At 44.7% G+C, this 17,548-nt stretch overlaps 1 protein-coding gene across 2 annotated transcripts in view; it reads left to right on the top strand.

Moving 5' to 3' along the window:
- COL2A1 (collagen type II alpha 1 chain) overlaps positions 1 to 17,548 on the top strand; it is an 87,465-nt gene that overhangs the window by 41,010 nt on the left and 28,907 nt on the right. For both annotated transcript variants that reach the window (XM_035103232.3, XM_035103225.3), the window contains 9 exons: positions 2,546 to 2,590; positions 2,800 to 2,898; positions 5,256 to 5,309; positions 8,687 to 8,794; positions 9,335 to 9,388; positions 11,480 to 11,578; positions 14,509 to 14,562; positions 15,481 to 15,579; positions 16,434 to 16,487. In XM_035103232.3, the coding sequence (XP_034959123.1) occupies positions 2,546 to 2,590; positions 2,800 to 2,898; positions 5,256 to 5,309; positions 8,687 to 8,794; positions 9,335 to 9,388; positions 11,480 to 11,578; positions 14,509 to 14,562; positions 15,481 to 15,579; positions 16,434 to 16,487 (666 nt within the window). The remainder of the gene's footprint in view (positions 1 to 2,545; positions 2,591 to 2,799; positions 2,899 to 5,255; positions 5,310 to 8,686; positions 8,795 to 9,334; positions 9,389 to 11,479; positions 11,579 to 14,508; positions 14,563 to 15,480; positions 15,580 to 16,433; positions 16,488 to 17,548) is intronic.

The following is a 17,548-nucleotide window of genomic DNA, read 5'->3' as shown; positions in this document are numbered from 1 at the left end:
CAAAAGCATCAATTCTTCGGTGATCAGCCTTCTTTATGGTCCAGCTCTCACTTCCATACGCAAAAATATTCCCTGATTTCCCAGCTGCTTGTGTTTTAACAAGCAATAGGAAGTAAACTAGGTGTAAATACAGGAACCACCAGCAGGTGGCAGTGCCAAGTCAGGATTTGCACAACCTTTCTCTGCCTGAGTACTTGTTGCGTATATTTCATAGCATCATAGACTTGTAGAGTTGGAAGCAACCCAAAGGGTCCTCTAGTCCAACTTATGTGTGGGCCACCAGCCAAAATCAGGCGCAGAAATAAAGGACCTGGGAAGCCCTATGCTGAACCATGTGTGGAGGTTCACTAACACGCGTTCCATGCCCCACCTGTTAAAATGTGGGTACAAAAAGCCCATCATGCACATAGTTAACTACAGCTGGCCACTTTTTACTTGCCTTGATAATGGGGCAATCAACATATTATGGATGGCAAGACTATATTAAGGAAACGGAGGACAGGAAGCAACTGGGAAATTCTAGACAATTAGGTTGTAGTAGCCAAAGTACGGGGACACGGGTGGTGCTTTGGTCTAAACCACAGAGCCTAGGGCTTGCCGATCAGAAGGTCAGCTGTTCAAACCCCCATGACGGGGTGAGCTCCCGTTGTTCGGTCCCTGCTCCTGCCCACCTAGCAGTTCGAAAGCACATCAAAATGCAAGTAGATAAATAGGTACTGCTCTGGCGGGAAGGTAAACGGAGTTTCCGTGCGCTGCTCTGGTTTGCCAGAAGCGGCTTAGTCATGCTGGCCACATGACCCGGAAGCTGTCTGCCGACAAACGCCGGCTCCCTTGGCCTATAGAGCGAGATGAGCGCCGAAACCCCAGAGTCGGACACGACTGGACCTGACGGTCAGGGGCCCCTTTACCTTTACCTTTAATAAGACTAAAGCCAATGAATACAGTCAAGAAGGAATGGAAGTGCTTGAATAATTATTTAGAAAGACAAGGTTCTAATGTAAAAATTTGACTGTGTCTAGAACAGGCATCCCCAGACTTCGGCCCTCCAGATGTTTTGGACTACAATTCCCATCTTCCCCAACCACTGGTCCTGTTAGCTAGGGATCATGGGAGTTGAAGGCCAAAACATCTGGAGGGCCGCAGTTTGGGGATGCCTGGTCTAGAATGACCTCCTGAATGGAAAAGGGGAAGCATATAGATATATATATATATATACTTATATATATGTTAAGATGAAAATAATACTGAAATACAGATGAAATATGAAATGTGAAAGGAAGTGTTGTGAGAGTGATGGAAATAGTGTATATTCTATTGAAATATTATACTTTTCTTCATTTTTTACTGTCTACTTTTCTTTGCATTTTTCTTCTTCTTTATATTATTCTTTATGTCTGGCTTGGTATTGATCTATTTACTTTGCAATTAAAAATTAAAAAGCGGGGGTAATCTAATCGAACCCCCTGCAATGCACGAATCTTTTGCCCAACGTGGGGCTCAAACCCACAACTCTGAATCTCATGTACTATCTTGACATGTTCTTCCCCCTGGTAATCAGTGTTTTTCACCTGCTAGGATGGGTAAATAATAAGTGAGCTGTGCATCAATAAGGTCATGTGAAGCAGGTGCTTCTCTTTTCCCCACCCACCTGGTTAAACTACAGTTGTAAACTTAATGATTGAGCCTGTAGTGCTAAAAATGTTGCATAAGGGGGACTGTCTCATTCTACTTGCTAGGAGGGAATCCCCATCCAGCTGCTACAGTGACACTGTCCTCATTCATGCTTCTAAACCATATCTGTTTAGATTTCTAAATGATATCTGTCTAGACCAGAACCTCTCCGTTGTGTTCCACTCCCATTTTGGGCTTGGTTGCCCTCAATTTCTCCCTGTATGTATGTAGTTCAAATATGCTTCCTTCTCTCAAGGATGTGGATCTGGGTCTTGCTCCCCCCCCCATTTCTCCCTTTTAAAGCTAAATTTGTGAATGGATAGTGGCACTAGCACGTGCACATCAAGAATTTTGCTTTGTAGATCTTTTAGTTTTATGATTGTGGAACAGAGCAGAGAATTTTGACATGCGGTTGTGAAATTGCTGGGTCTGTACAAGGTAACAAACAACAACAACCCCTTTCCTCGACAAGAAAATTAGAAAAGTGTCTATAGTAAAGTTGGTAGATATATGCAAAATGTGCTCTCTATTTTTTTTAAAAAAAAGATGAAAGAAAATGGCTCTGATAGTGAGCAGGATGAGGGAAGTGCAATATGTTTGTCTAAACATAATGCAGGGAGACTACTAAATGTCTGGTGATCTACTAAGTTTCCCCATGAAGAATATGGATGTGCTTTCTTTCCAGGCTCACCATTCTCGGTACTCTTTCCCCTTTTCTGAAAAAAAAACACCCAACACTATTTGACCCAAGACCCATGCTTTAATAATCTGTCCATTAATATATAGGGTAGCTCTCTGGGAAGGAAACATAGTAGGGACCAAGTCAACCATTTATTGGAAAGAGGTTTGATCAATGCCTTATTTTTGTTTATAGGGCAACCCTGGAACTGATGGGATCCCTGGTGCCAAAGGATCAGCGGTGAGTGCCACATTACTTGGGTGCGTGGAGATGCACTCGAAAGGTAGAACTGATGTTGTCTGCAGAAGACCTGGTGAATGTTCAATAACCTCTGCCCATCACATGAACAGTATCGGCCAAGAATCTGTACAATAGTTTGCCGAGTAATTTGCTGTTTCTCCGCACTTCCCCCCTCCTGTCCTTAATTGCTTTCTCGGTTCTGTCCATAGGGTGCTCCTGGCATTGCTGGTGCTCCGGGATTTCCTGGCCCACGTGGACCACCTGGGCCCCAAGGTGCAACTGGGCCTTTGGGTCCCAAAGGCCAGGCGGTAAGAAACCTAAACCAATGCAAAACTTTAAGGTGTCTGACTCTCCAGACTGATGATCCTGTGTCCTGGTTACTAGGCACAACCTCTCCCCAATGCTGATATTCACATTTTATCTAAGCTTTGGGAAAGTGGATAGTAAGAGGTGAAAGTAGCTAGGAACCCACAAATTTTGACTGGCTTTTGTAGCCAGTCATTATATCGATGATCAGCCCTAATCCTGCCAGTCCCCTGATTTTTTTTGCCGTGTGGAGAGGTCAGCATTTCAGTGCACATGGGGCTTCAGAAACACTTGGTTTAAAGCAGTGGTCCTCAACCTTGGGCCTCCAGATGTTTTGAGACTACAATTCCCATCGTCCCTGACCACTGGTCCTACTAGCTAGGGATCATGGGAGTTGTAGGCCAAAAACATCTGGAGGCCCAAGGTTGAGGACCACTGGTTTAAAGGACATGGTTCAGTTGTAGAGTACCTGCTTTGCATGCTGAAGTTCAGTCCCCAGCATCTTCAGATAGAGCTGGGAATGTTCCCTGCCTTAAACCCTGGATAACTGCTGCCAGTCAGTGTAGACAATACTGAGCTAGATGGACCAACTGTCTGACTCGGTATAAGGCAGCTTCCTATGTTGGATGTGGTGGGAAATTATTTTGGTGCATCTGGCTAACTACTTCCTTAGTTGCCCTTAGTTCTCTGTGCATGCCAGAGATCTTGCTTAGCAGGGAGGATCACTCTTTCCCACCCAGCACCAATAGGGAGAGTCCTTGGACCTCAGAGTTCTCTGTGATACAAAGAGAAGCGGAGGGGCCTTTCACTCTGTGGTTAGCAATGAAAAGCAGGCAGCCTCTAGATCCGGCATAGGCAAACTCAGCCCTCCAGATGTTTTGGGACTACAACTCCCATCATCCCTGACCAATGGTCCTGCTAGCTAGGGATGATGGGAGTTGTAGTCCCAAAACATCTGGAGGGCCGAGTTTGCCTCTGCCTGCTCTAGATAGAAAGTGTAATTATGGAAGAGTTTGTGGGGGAGCCTCAGCTGAGATGGAACAAAACAGCCCAAGTGATGGACTGTCAGTGTTGAGAAAAAGCATGGAAGAATTACTAAAAGAACTTGAGGAGATTGCATAGAAGCTAAATGAATGCTTTGCATTGGTCTTCACTGTGGAAGATGTTAGAAAGAGACCTACACCTGAACCACATTGGGGTTGGGGGCATCTGAAGGACAAATGCTTCTGTCCTAGACACAAACACAGGAGCATACTTCCAGCTGAACTCAGAGGGACGTAACTTCTGAGAAAACATGCTGAGGATTATTATGCTGGTGACAAAGAGGTGCTTTGACATCTAAAACCACACAGGTATTGGGTGGCAGCTGCCCAGGTATTCTTAAAGAGTTCTCGAATGTGAAGATTGCTTGACTTCTAGCAAAAAACACGTATCTTGTCACTAAAATCGGCTTCTTTGCCATAAAAACGGGAAGATACTTATCAGAACACCAGTTTTCATGCAGGATCCAAGAAATTAGAGGCTCATTAACCTAACTTCAGTCCTGGAAAATTAATGGAAAGCTTTATTTAAAAAGAGAATTATGAACATGAGAGAGAATAATCATGGCTTCTACAAAGAGAAATCCTAGCCCTTCCAGCTCTTTGGTAGTGTCCACAAGTATGCAGTCATGAGATAAGAGGAGAGATTTTTTTGCGCTGATGGGATCTGACCTTTCAGTGACTTCCCAGGCAGGGTATCTTGAGGTCATGATGAATAACTCACTGCAAATACAGACAGTGTGTTGTGCCAGTGAAAAAAAGACAAATTAGGGATTATTAGGAAAGGGATCGAAAGTTGAATCAGGTATGGTAACATTGGAAATTCTGTGTACAGCTCTGTTTACCCAAATTCAGAAAGTCTGTCTTATAGTGAGGATATCCACACCTGCTAAGGGATGAGGTAGATTCTGGATTTTTGTGGTGCGTCTTTGAAGACTTAGACATGTGGTTGTGAAACAGAAGTGAGCTTGAGTAAAACAGCAGAATCCACCAGCTGTAGCACATGGTGTTATGAGACGTAGAAAGCTAATCTGGTGCTTCTTTCCACTTAAAATCTTCTCTTTCCCACACCTCCCAATTTTCACTCATTAGTGTTTCCCTTCCCATACTCCATACCATCCCAGTCCTTCTGCCACTTATCCAGCCTGGTGTTGGGTCTCTGCCCTTCTATTCAAAGGGATGCACTGTTGAAACACCCTTTGGATCAGACACACAGAGGATGCCGACTTGGAAGTTCTGCTGACCAGATCGGCAAGTAGCTTGACGTGATAATAGGAGCTTGACTTACTCTTAATATGTTTCCTTTTCATTCTCTGTAGGGAGAACCTGGAATTGCAGGCTTCAAAGGTGAACAAGGTCCTAAGGGTGAACCTGTAAGTATTTGATTACGTGCTTTTTATGCCTGGCATGCTGTCTCTTTTTCGGATGTGCCGTATTTACTCGAGTCTAATGCACCATCGAATCTAATGCGCACTTCAATTTTCAGAACCTTTGAAACAAAAAAAAAGTATTTGCTGGCGAATGTAAACGTGCCATTCAAATCTAATGGGCACCTTAATTTTCGCAACATAATTTGGGCCAAAAATGGTGAGCATTAGATTGGTATCAGTTGCTCCCTGTTCATCTTCTACACTAGGAGTGGCTCATCTTTTCCGATCCAGGGGCCGCATTGACCCTCAGCCACCCCTCCAAGGGCCATATGCCAGTTGTGGGTGTGGCTATTTATTTATTTTATTTATTTGTTGAATTTATATACCGCCTTATAACTGAAGGTCTCAAGGCAGTTCACAGAAAAGATCACAATATATAAAATCAAAATAAAAACAATAACATCCCCCCAAAAAACAATAACATCTTCCGGCTGCCCCTGCTCTGGGCATTAGGGTGGATGCACTGAGCAATCTGATCCGAGTTTCAGGGCCATCTGCCAGCTACTGCCGGCATGAACACTGTAGCCCAGGCATGTCAAACCTGTGGCCCTCCAGATGTTTTGGACTACAATTCCCATCTTCCCCAACCACTGGTCCTGCTAGCTAGGGATCATGGGAGTTGTAGGGCAAAACATCTGGAGGGCCGCAGGTTTGACATGCCTGCTGTAGCCTGTCAATAGCCCACGTCATGGTATGTGCACCCAGAGCTTCTGGTAGAGGGGAAATTCTGCTGTGTCATAATCCCCTCCAGCTGCATGGTTCAGAAATTAGAATTGCTTTGCCCCCAGGCTACATGTGGCAAGGGAGCAGGTTGATGCCCACCTTTCCTCCTTTTGGGCTTTGTACTTTCATGTATGGGTGTCTTGTTCTATGAAATCCTATATAAAAATCTGGAAATGACTGCAATTCAGTTCTACTCTTGGATTTTCCATGCTATTCTCTGTGCAAATGAAATGCTTATACAGTGGAACCTCTACTTACGAATTTAATGCGTTCCGAACGCACATTCGTAAGTAAAAAAAAATTGTAAGTCGAATCCCATAGGAATGCATTGGGAGAAAAAATTTGTAAGTCGAAGCAACCCTATCTAAAAATTCGTAAGTAGAAAAAATCCTATCTAAACCGCATCCAAGATGGTGGACGGAGCTCCATTCGTAAGTAGAAACATTCGTAAGTAGAGTTATTTGTAAGTAGAGGTTCCACTGTATGTGGCTTTCTGGCAGAGCCAAACATGGGACAGGACACCAGCCGAGGGCACGTGGCCACAAGCTACCTACATGTAGGTTGTAAATTCGCTAGGACCAGTTCGTTGTTAACTGTTTTACTGCTGCAGAGGTCATCTTGGGGAAACACACACACAAAAATTGTATCATGTCACTTTGAAATGGCTGGCTGATTTAATCGGGAGTTTGTGCCTTTGGCAAGGGCTTGGCTGAATGGTAAAACAAAAGTGTTGCATTCAGATGGTCCCAGGCTCAATCCCCACATATCCATTTAAAAACGTCTTGGGTAGCAGGGCTGAGAAAGAACTTTGCTTGAGTCCCTGCAGCGCCACTGATGCTAGTCAAAGAGTAAACTTGACTAGGTAGATCAATGGTCTGACTTCATATGGGCAAATGCTTCATCATTTGTGCAGTGCTTCCCCAAACCCGGGTCTCCAGATGTTTTCGGACTACAACTCCCATCATCCCTAGGTAGCAAGATCAGCGGTCAGGGATGATGGGAATTGCAGTCTGAAAACAGCTGGAGACCCAGGTTTGGTAAACACTAGTTCATAGCCTATCTCAGGGGTAGGCAACCTAAGGCCCATGGGCCACAAGCGGCCCACAGGGGTCATTTAACTGGCCCATGAACCACCCCGAACCGAGCCGCTCGCTTGATGAGTCCCCGCGCCCTAAACCGCTATGGCACGGGGACTCTCTTCCACGGCACTGGAAATCGCGTCTGTGCAGACGCTGGAAATTGCAGGCATGTGCGTGATCCAGCCCACAGAGGGATCTCCGCTGGAGTGTACCGGCCCAGGCAAGGTAAACCTTGACAACCCCTGGCCTATCTGGTATAATAAAGGATCTCTGTGCCCATCTCCCCTGCTTGCTTTCAGGGAGGAATAAGGCTCGGCCATCTCCCCTGCCAGTCCCTTTGGCTGAAAATTCTGTCCTATGGGTGGTCTGGCGCTTGGCAAACAATGACTGCCCTGTTGCATCTGGGCCCCCACTCTTTAATGCTTGGGCACTAATGTCATTCTGTGCTGAACACTGCTTCGTTTTCCATTCTGAAAATGAGGAGATAATGCTCAGCAGTTTGGCATCAGAAGCCTTCAAAGAGTCCCTTACAGTAGTGTGTGTGTGCTTCAGCAGAAGGCCTGCTGGGTTTAGTGAAGCTGTGCCAGTGTACACAAGCCAAGTGGTTCTCTGGCTCATCAGCTTCCATAGATGTGAGACAGTTCATCCAACAGGAAGTCAGGGGGGCTTCCGCATCCTATGGCTGTGCAGAATCATGTATATTTATTCAGCCTTTATTGGCACAATGTAGACAATAAATTAACATACCAATGAACCATCCATAAATCATTGGTAATCCAGACATATTAAATACATAAAATGTCTAAAAGACGCAATAAGTAAAGTTAAGTAGTTTTAAACTTGACTTTAAAAATCTCCTGAAACAATCTCAGTAGTTTTGGGAATATCATCCCTCAATAGATATGGGATTGCAAATTCTTTGCAAGTAGATAATATAAGCTTTTGCACTCAGCAGCACCTCAAGGTTGAAATCTAATCCCTTCTTGGTTTGAGACTTTGCCAGGATAAAATTTAATGGAATCGCCATTAATGGTCCCAGTTTATTGGGCACTGAAAAATCTCTGAAAGAGAGTCGGGGTAGTGGTTAGAGTTGTCAGGGTAGGACTGGGGAGACCTGGGTTCAGATCCACAGCCAGGAAGCCCATTGGGGTAACTTTCGATCTCTCATCGTAGCCCGCCTCACAGGGTTGTTATGAGGATAAAATGGAGTGGACTGCCTTGAGGTCCTTGGAAGAAAGGTGGGATATAAATGCAGCAAATCAATAAATAGTTTGCAGCAAGGAAAAAGGATAGTGACGTCTGTTTCCTGCCTTGTAAGCCACTTGCCCAAAATTACCTTTCTGTTGCCATGGCTATTTACATTGTTCTCTCATCGGACTCTGAGGTCACTTCCTGGTGATGGCTTATTGTCTCTTTAAACCAATATAGTGGGGTGACCATTGGTAGGGCTTGGCATAAAATGATGAAGGGGCTCAGCGTGACTAAGCCTGTATGTTCTCTGTTCCCCGCTGACCCCAGGGACCTTCAGGCCCACAAGGAGCTCCCGGACCAGCTGGAGAAGAAGGCAAGAGAGGCGGTCGTGGTGAGCCAGGAGCTGCAGGGCCCATTGGACCACCTGGAGAGAGGGTAGGTGACATTGTTTGGGGGGCAAGGAACCTTCCTACACGAAGAGCAGAGGGCTTTTCTTCTTTGTGGGAGAAAGCCAGTGAGCCCGCATGGCTCGAACCCCTGCCAATAGGCTTACTTTAGAACTTGCAGTGTGCCCTGTGGGATGCCCAACATAATGCAGAAGGTGATGGAAGGACTTTGCTTTACTGGCACCTCTGTGGCATACCAGGGGCAAGCTGCTACCTCTTGTTCATCTTTAAGCAGGTGTGGTAAGGGGAAAGGTGAGTGGGCGTTGTAATGGACTATAGAGCTGCATTGAAGAATTGCCTGTGGGCTCAAAGGACCAGGAAGAGGTAAAAAAAAAAAAAAGAGCTAGAGACTGTGCCAGGCAGCCATTAGAGAGGCAGGGATCACATTAGAGAGGCAGGGATTGAAAATGTCCACAGTTCCTGGTTTACTCCTTGCTATTGGCAATGCTTCCTAGTGTCCTTCCCAGCTTCCTGAACTGTTGCACTCCTTTAGTTCTAGTTTATGTTATCATTGCTTTCTTGTTTTTAGGGTTCTCCCGGAAACCGTGGCTTCCCAGGTCAAGATGGATTGGCTGGTCCCAAGGTGAGCATTTGGCCCTGCTGCACTTCCATCTGAATGAAAGGACAACTTTAGGGAGGGTTAAGAGTGAATTTTTGAGGTGCGGGTGGCGCTGTGGTCTAAACCACAGAGCCTAGGGCTTGCTGATCAGAAGGTCGGCAGTTCAAATCACTGCGACGGAGTGAGCTCCCGTTGCTCGGTCCCAGCTCCTGCCCACCTAGCAGTTCGAAAGCACGTCAAAGTGCAAGTAGATCAATAGGTACCGCTCCGACGGCAAGGTAAACGGCGTTTCCGTGCGCTGCTCTAGTCCGCCAGAAGCTGCTTAGTCATGCTGGCCACATGACCCAGAAGCTGTACGCCGGCTCCCTCGGCCAGTAAAGCGAGATGAGCGCCGCAACCCCAGAGGCGGTCACAACTGGATCTAATGGTCAGGAGTCCCTTTAAGAGTGAATTTAAATGCCCCTTTTTGCTTCTTTTCTCTGTGTTTTATAGGGTTCTTTGAAGGGGCTGTGTTTTCCCCTGTGTGCTTTACTCTAGAATACATAGGTAACCTGTGACCCTCCAGTATTACTGGATTACAACTCCCATCATCCCTGACTATTATCTATGCTTCCTGGGACTGATCAGAGTTGGGAATCCAGAAACATCTGGGGAGCCACAGCTTGTCAACTTTATTCTATAACAAATGTAATTTTGAGATACTCGATAAGAAAACTTAAGCCCCTGAGTTGGGTTAAAAAAAAAAAGTTCTCAGAGCATAAGCTTCTAAGTTTCTAGTAAAGCTTTCTTTTAAATGTTTTTGTAATCTCAAATATTATTTCATCGAAGCCATGTTGGAGCCCTAATTTTTTAAAATAAAAATTATATACTACTACCGTATGTTCCGGCATATAAGACAACTGGGCATATAAGACGACCCCCAACTTTTCCGGTTAAAATATAGAGTTTGAGATATACTCGCCGTATAATACTACCCCTCTTCTTACGATTGTCCGTGGGCCAGACATGCCTGTGCTGCCCATTTCCAAAATGTCCGCAGTGCCAGAAATCGCTTCTGCGGCTGCGTATAAGATGATGCGGCATATAAGACGACCCCCGACTTTTGAGAAGATTTTCCTGGGTTTAAAAGTCGTCTTATACGCCAGAAAATATGGTACTAATACTACTACTGCTGCTACTACTAATAATAATAATAAATTTAAAAAATTATTATATCCTGTCCATCTGACTGGGTTGCCCAGGTGAAACATCATACATTAAAAACTGTCTTCAGAAAATCGTGTAATTGTTTATCTCTTTGACATCTGATGGGATTGATTGTAGAAAAACTTCAAAGGGGTTTACAAAAATTTTGTAAAGGGGTTTACAAAAATGATAAAATGATCACTAAAAAATTTACAACTGTAATTTAAAACATACAGAAACTTAAAACCACAGTAAAATAGACTAAAACAAATTAAAACTCCTACAAACCTTCTAAAAATCTGGGTAGTCTTGTCTGAGTAAGAATGTCTTCAACAGGCACCAAAAGGAATGCATTGAAGGCATCTGCCTGATATCAATAGGCAGGGAGTTCCAAAGTTTTGGTGCTGCCACACTAAACAATCGAGTTCTTATAGATGTGGTGCGGGTATTATGTGGCACTTGTACCAATTCCGATTGCAGCGGGCAAGTGGGCACATATGGGGTAAATGACTCACAGAAGTTAAATTTGAATGTCTGCGAATAGTCAGAGCAGCCAAAGTTAATTGAATAAATCAAGATCTGCTACAGCACTGGAATGCCTTGGTTGCTATAATGAAAGTGCAGATAAAGGACAGGTATGTCTAAATTACATCTAAACTAGTTTTGAAATCAGTCATATATGTGCCTGCTAAAGAATTTTGGAAATGTTAGTTTGGTCAGCATTGTGTTAGTTGCCTCAGCCCCAACCCTTTCACAGAAGTTGCAAAGTTCACTGTTAAAACTGGTTTGAAAATGGTTCATCAAGTGTATAGTTATAGCCATTTCCAGAGACAACCATTGGATGGTAAACCATGGACCCAAGCATCACAGGCTCTAGTTTTCCTGATTTCCCTGAGTTAATGCATTTCTTCCTTACTTTTTCCTGGGCAGGGTGCTCCCGGGGAACGTGGACCTCCTGGCCTTGGGGGTCCCAAAGGAGCCACTGGAGATCCCGGCCGTCCTGGAGAGCCTGGCTTGCCTGGCGCTAGGGTAAGACATGCCTTTTCAGACATGAGGGTTAAAGTGGTTCTTGCTTCAATTGCTTTGTAAAAATCCCGCATTGACTAGAATGTCCATTCTCCGGTATAATGCCTCCCCTTCCAGAGATCAGAAGTTTATACCAGGTATAGACAGTGTGAGAGAGCCTCAAGGCTGTGCACTTGCCATGTGAAGCCCTTTCTGTGTTCCCCATCTCAAAGAGTGGCAACATGAGAACGGGCCTTTTTTGTGGTGGCTCCCCAGTTGTGGAATGCTCTCCCCAGAGAGGCTTGCCTGGCACCATCATTACATATATTTAGGCACCACACAACAACATTCCAGGCCTATTGACTATTAAATAACCTATGGCCTGTGAAAGTGTGGGGGAGAGGACTGTTATATTATATTTTAGACTGTCTGCCAGTATCCTTTTTTATTATGTTTTTATCGTTGGTGTTCTGTAATGTGTTTTTTAATGTTGTACACTGCCCTGGGAACTTTTGATAAATTGCAATATATAAAGTGAACAAATAATGACAAAACATTTAAGTGCCGCAAATCACACCACCATTACCACTGGTTGGGTGGTTGACTTTTCTGCAATTACGGGACAGTTTTTTATGTCTAAAGGAGGGCAGGGTCCTTTTGAAAAAGCTTTACTTCATTCTAAAGTCTCTTGAGATTTCCTTCATTTCATGCATGCTCTTCAGCCTTCATCACAGTAATAGTAACAGGAAAGAGACCCAGGGATACCACTACTTCTCAGCTTAATTCACATTCTATAAAATGGACATAATAATGTAATTATGTAAGTAGGCTTTCCAATTTGCTTCTATCAGGGCTCCTATACCTTTAACATTTGGTAGATATTCTCCAGGTGAATATTTCCTCATCACCGCACCTGCATGCTGGGAGGAACCTCACCAGCTCAAGTTCTGCTTGCCACATGCCATTTAGAGACTTGGAAGCCTGACAGATACGTTGGACCACAACTGTACTGGACCATGAGTAAACTCTGCTAGACTTTGGGGAGGGAGAAAGCGCTTGATGCGTTTTGTGCTCCCAACTCCCATCAGCCCCAACTAGCATCAGAGAGTATGGGAAGGTACCATATTGACTTATCCCTCCCTCTACTATCTCTTATTCTTAGGATGCCCACATTAAACTCTTTCTGCATGCAGCTGTCCATTCTCAACAGCAGATGGCAGTAACAATTTAAAGCACATTTGTATTCCGCATGTCTGTCTTTATTCCATAAGACTGGAAGGGTTGGAGAGCACCTAACAGTCTTAGAAGGAGAGCAATCTTTTAGGATAACGTGTTGAAAGTTCCTCTTACCTGCAAAAGTAAAGAGTCCCATCACTGAGAACAATAAGCTTTTCCCCATTTTTGCAAAATTCAGTCCTCTTTTCAGACTAATGGGCAGTTCTGTTACCTCCTGTGACCCAGGACAGAGTACCTGTTTAGAATACCTGAGTCTGGGAGATGTCTACTAGTGGAGCTTCTCCCCACACAGACTTGCTACTAATGGCATTTTCTCCATCTCGTGGAGTAAGCTGAAAATCCAGTTAAGGGTGGGAAAAGCAGTGAGCAGCTAGCTTGCAGTGGCACTGCTAGGAAGCCTGGAATTTCATTGGTTTCCCAAGGCTCAGTTCATTATACTTTAGCATGGTGTGCAGTGATTATCTCCTTCAAAACTTTATCATACATTTGCTCTTCTCTCTTTTTGAGGAGCTCAGAATGGCTAATATAATTACTCTTAGGTAGTCTCCCATCCAAACAACTTGTAGGACTTGTTAGCTTCTACAGTGGTACTACAAAAAGCTAAAAAAAGCCAATGCAATTCTGGGCTGCATCAATAGGAGTATAGCATCTAGATCAAGGGAAGTAATAGCACCACTGTATTCCGCTCTGGTCAGACCTCACCTGGAGTACTGTGTCCAGTTCTGGGGACCACAGTTCAAGAAGGATACTGACAAGCTGGAACGTGTCCAGAGGAGGGCAACCAAAATGGTCAAAGGCCTGGAAACAATGCCTTATGGGGAACGGCTTAGGGAGCTGGGTATGTTTAGCCTGGAGAAGAGAAGGTTAAGGGGTGATATGATAGCCATGCTCAAATATATAAAAGAATGTCATATAGAGGAGGGAGAAAGGTTGTTTTCTGCTGCTCCAGAGAAGCGGACACGGAGCAATGGATTCAAACTACAAGAAAGAAGATTCCACCTAAACATTAGAAAGAACTTCCTGACAGTAAGAGCTGTTCGGTAGTGGAATTTGCTGCCAAGGAGTGTGGTGGAATCTCCTTCTTTGGAGGTCTTTAAGCGGTGGCTTGAAGGCCATATGTCAGGAAGGCTTTGATAGTGTTTCCTGCTTGACAGGGGGTTGGACTGGATGGCCCTTGTGGTCTCTTCCAACTCTATGATTCTATGATACATCTTTGACCATTTTATTCTTTGAGCCCATTCTGGGTGCTTCAAATTCAGTTTAAAAGTGGTGTGTTTCAGATTTATTAAATTTACATTAGGAATATCCCTTGAGGAGACTTTATCATGTCCTAAGCCTCTTTAATTTCTCTGGCCTGGGTTGAGCCTGTGACCACAGCAAAGGTGTTGGGATAGTTGTCCCAAAGAAAGTAAATTAGGGTCGTGTTCAATTTTTACCTATTGAAATTAATGGACTAAGTTTAGTCATATTCATTAATTTGAGTGGGTTTACTCTGAGTAAAACTTAGTTGTCTTACCACCATTAGGATCTAAAATTTATTTGGCTGATGGCTTCTATTGAACCAATAGCAGAACTGATTGTTGAACCAGCATCAAAAAATAGATTAGATGAACCATTTTGGAGATATGTTTATAAATTGTATTGTTGACTATTCAAGGAAAGAGATTGGGAAAATCAAGGAAAGTCTTAATGGTCTGCCTTTTTCTTCTTGCATCTAGGGTCTCACTGGTCGCCCTGGTGATGCTGGTGCTCAAGGCAAAGTTGGCCCATCTGTAAGTAAATTCCGTCATGTTCTTCTCATGTCAAAATAATAGGGGTGCTGAGAGCTTTGAGAAAGGAGTGAGGGATCTACTATATATTTTGAAAACGTGTTGGCTTCTTGGCTGTGCATTTGGCCGCCTCTAAAGAACTTGTAACCAAATTTTGCCTGATGGTTCTTGAGATGAAGGAGCAGGCTTTTCTTGATGTTTGGATACAATTGGACACCATTTTGAATCAAGATGATGGATGGAACTTTTCAAAACTCCACTTATTTCAAAGCCACATAGTTTTTGTTTTGTCTTTTGTAAAAGACTGCGAGTGGATAATATGTAGATGAGGGGAACAGTGGTCGGTAGATAATTTGAGGAGATGGGATTCAGGAAATAGGTGGGGGCTGACTTGCAGAATTTCTGGGGCTCATTTCAAAGGCAATGTATAATATGGAGTTTGTAAGAGAAGTGGATGGTGGAGTCTTAGGGATGCTCAATGGAACCTTGGATATTGTATAGGTACAGTAACACTGGAAGTCTGTGTTTGTTTACATGAGCAGCATTACTTGAATGGCCAGTGGATGTTAATGCTGCATGGGTGAGCTTTTTAAAATCAAAATCACATTTGGGAATTGGAATTATCTAAGGGCACCAAAAGCTCTAATATGCAGCAACATGCTGCACATGGGAACAAACAGGAAACTTGCTCACTAATTTGTGACATTTTGGTTGGCATAATAAAAGCATTGCCCTACAATAGATTCTGGGTTTTTATTATGGGTCGATGCCTTTCCTTTGCTTTTTGAGGTTCTGAAAGACATCCAGCATATCTGGTTCAAAGTAGCACTTCCATAAAGTTGGGTCCACTCAATATGGGATATGTTACTTGTCTTCCCAGCATCATTAACAAAGCATGCCTGTTTCTCTATCTCTCAATAGGGTGCCCCAGGTGAAGATGGGCGACCTGGCCCACCTGGTCCACAAGGTGCCCGTGGACAGCCTGGCGTCATGGGTTTCCCAGGCCCGAAAGGTGCAAATGTAAGTAAATCTGCACTCAGCTACCATTGACACTATGACCTGAGCATTGTCGCCAGGGAAGAGGTTTGAGGGGAAATGGTACAAGGTTGTAACATGGAATAGTTCCACTTTGTAACTAGCACAGCAGGAAAGTCACTTATTGTCCAGGCTGGGCAATATGCTTGCTCTGCTGGTCCCATAAAATCATATACCTATACCCAGTGCGTTTTTTCTATATATATATATATATATTAGGGGTACTCTCATTTTCCAACTCATATTGAAATACTGCCCCTCAATGAGGCCAAACGTAGATTCACAAAATGTTTAGGGGTATGTGACTCCCTGTGTCCCCCCAGAAGAAAGCACTGCCTATACCAGGCACCCCCAGACTACGGCCCGGGGGCCGGATATGGCCAGAAGGGCTCATTTATCCGGTCCACCGCCCACTGCCGCCACCCACTCTTACCGGCGCGGTGCGGCTACCCATTTCCAGATCGCAGAGCACCGGAAATAGCTTTTGTGCATGCGCAAGCATCATTTCCGATGCACTTCTGGGTGGGAGGAGGCCCATGCGCATGCACACAAGCTATTTCCGGTACTCCTGCGACCCGGAAGTACGTCGGAAACAGCGTTTGCGCACGCATATGGGCGCGCGCTCCCGCACGCTCCCCTGCCCTCCGTCCCGCCACGGCATCGGTGCTGCAGGCGCCGGCCCGAAGTTTGGGGACCCCTGGCCTATACCTTGGTTATAACAACAGAGAAGGAGGGAGCTGGACAGGAGAAGTAGGGCTGGCTCTCCTCATCATATTGGAAGGCTCAGCTTCCTTCCAAAAGCACACCAGTGACCACTTCTGCTTTTTCTTTCCATCTAGGGTGAACCTGGTAAAGCTGGTGAAAAGGGACTTCCTGGTGCTCCTGGCCTAAGAGTAAGTGGGGTTGATTATCGTCTCTTCTTCCCACTGCCATTATGATGCCATCTTCTCCCCACCCTGTCCTGCAGCAGAGAGAAACCCAGCCTCTCACTGCCTGGCCTGAACAGGATGCCATGCTTTGGTTCCCTCCACCCAGCTATTGGGGTACAGTCCAGGTGACATGGGGGTGGTGCTTTGGAATGCAGAGTGCTCTCAACCAACCACGTGAAGAAGCCACTGAAGGCAGATGCTTCATAAAGTACCATGTGACACCTTAGTCCACGTTAAGGCCACTCTCAGCTGCATTCAGTCTGTTGAATGACTGTGACTTAATTTGCTGCATAGCCACAGAACGATAGAAATAAAAGGGTTTAAGCTCTGAGTCTCCTAACTTCAGTGCTGCTTTTGCAGAGAGCTCACCTCTGACAAACCTGACATAGCTAATAATAATAATAATAATAATAATAATAATAATAATAATAATAATAATTATTATTTATACCCCGCCCATCTGGCCGGGTTCCCCCAGCCACTCTGGGCGGCTTCCGACAAAACATTAAAATACACAAATCAAACATTTAAAGCTTCCCTAAACAGGGCTGCCTTCAAATGTCTTCTAAAGGTCTGGTAATTGTTGTTCTCTTTGACCTCTGGTGGGAGGGCATTCCACAGGGTGGGTGCCACTACCGAGAAGGCCCTCTGCCTGGTTCCCTGTAACTTGGCTTCTCGTAGCGAGGGAACCGCCAGAAGACCCTCGGCGCTGGATCTCAGTGTCCGAGCAGAACCATGGGGGTGGAGACGCTCCTTCAGGTATACTGGACCGAGGCCGTTTAGGGCTTTAAAGGTCAACACCAGCACTTTGAATTGTGCTCGGAAACGTAATCTAATTTCGATTGGAACTACTACACCTATAAAGCAATCAGACTTTCAGAAATGTTAGGAAAAGAATGCAGAGCCACAAGCCCTTTAGAGGTTGAGATGCAGAATGGCAGAGGAAAATTTACTTAATAATAACTCTGTGAATGCATCTTAGAGACCTCAGAATTTAGTCAAGAGGCTCCCACCCCTCTTGAAAA

This window comes from Zootoca vivipara, chromosome 2, assembly GCF_965207765.1.
Source record: "Zootoca vivipara chromosome 2, rZooViv2.hap1.1, whole genome shotgun sequence".
In the NCBI taxonomy this organism is placed as follows: domain Eukaryota; kingdom Metazoa; phylum Chordata; class Lepidosauria; order Squamata; family Lacertidae; genus Zootoca; species Zootoca vivipara.
The sequence above is the reverse complement of the archived record's forward strand: the minus strand, read 5'-3'. Positions and strand labels throughout refer to the sequence as shown.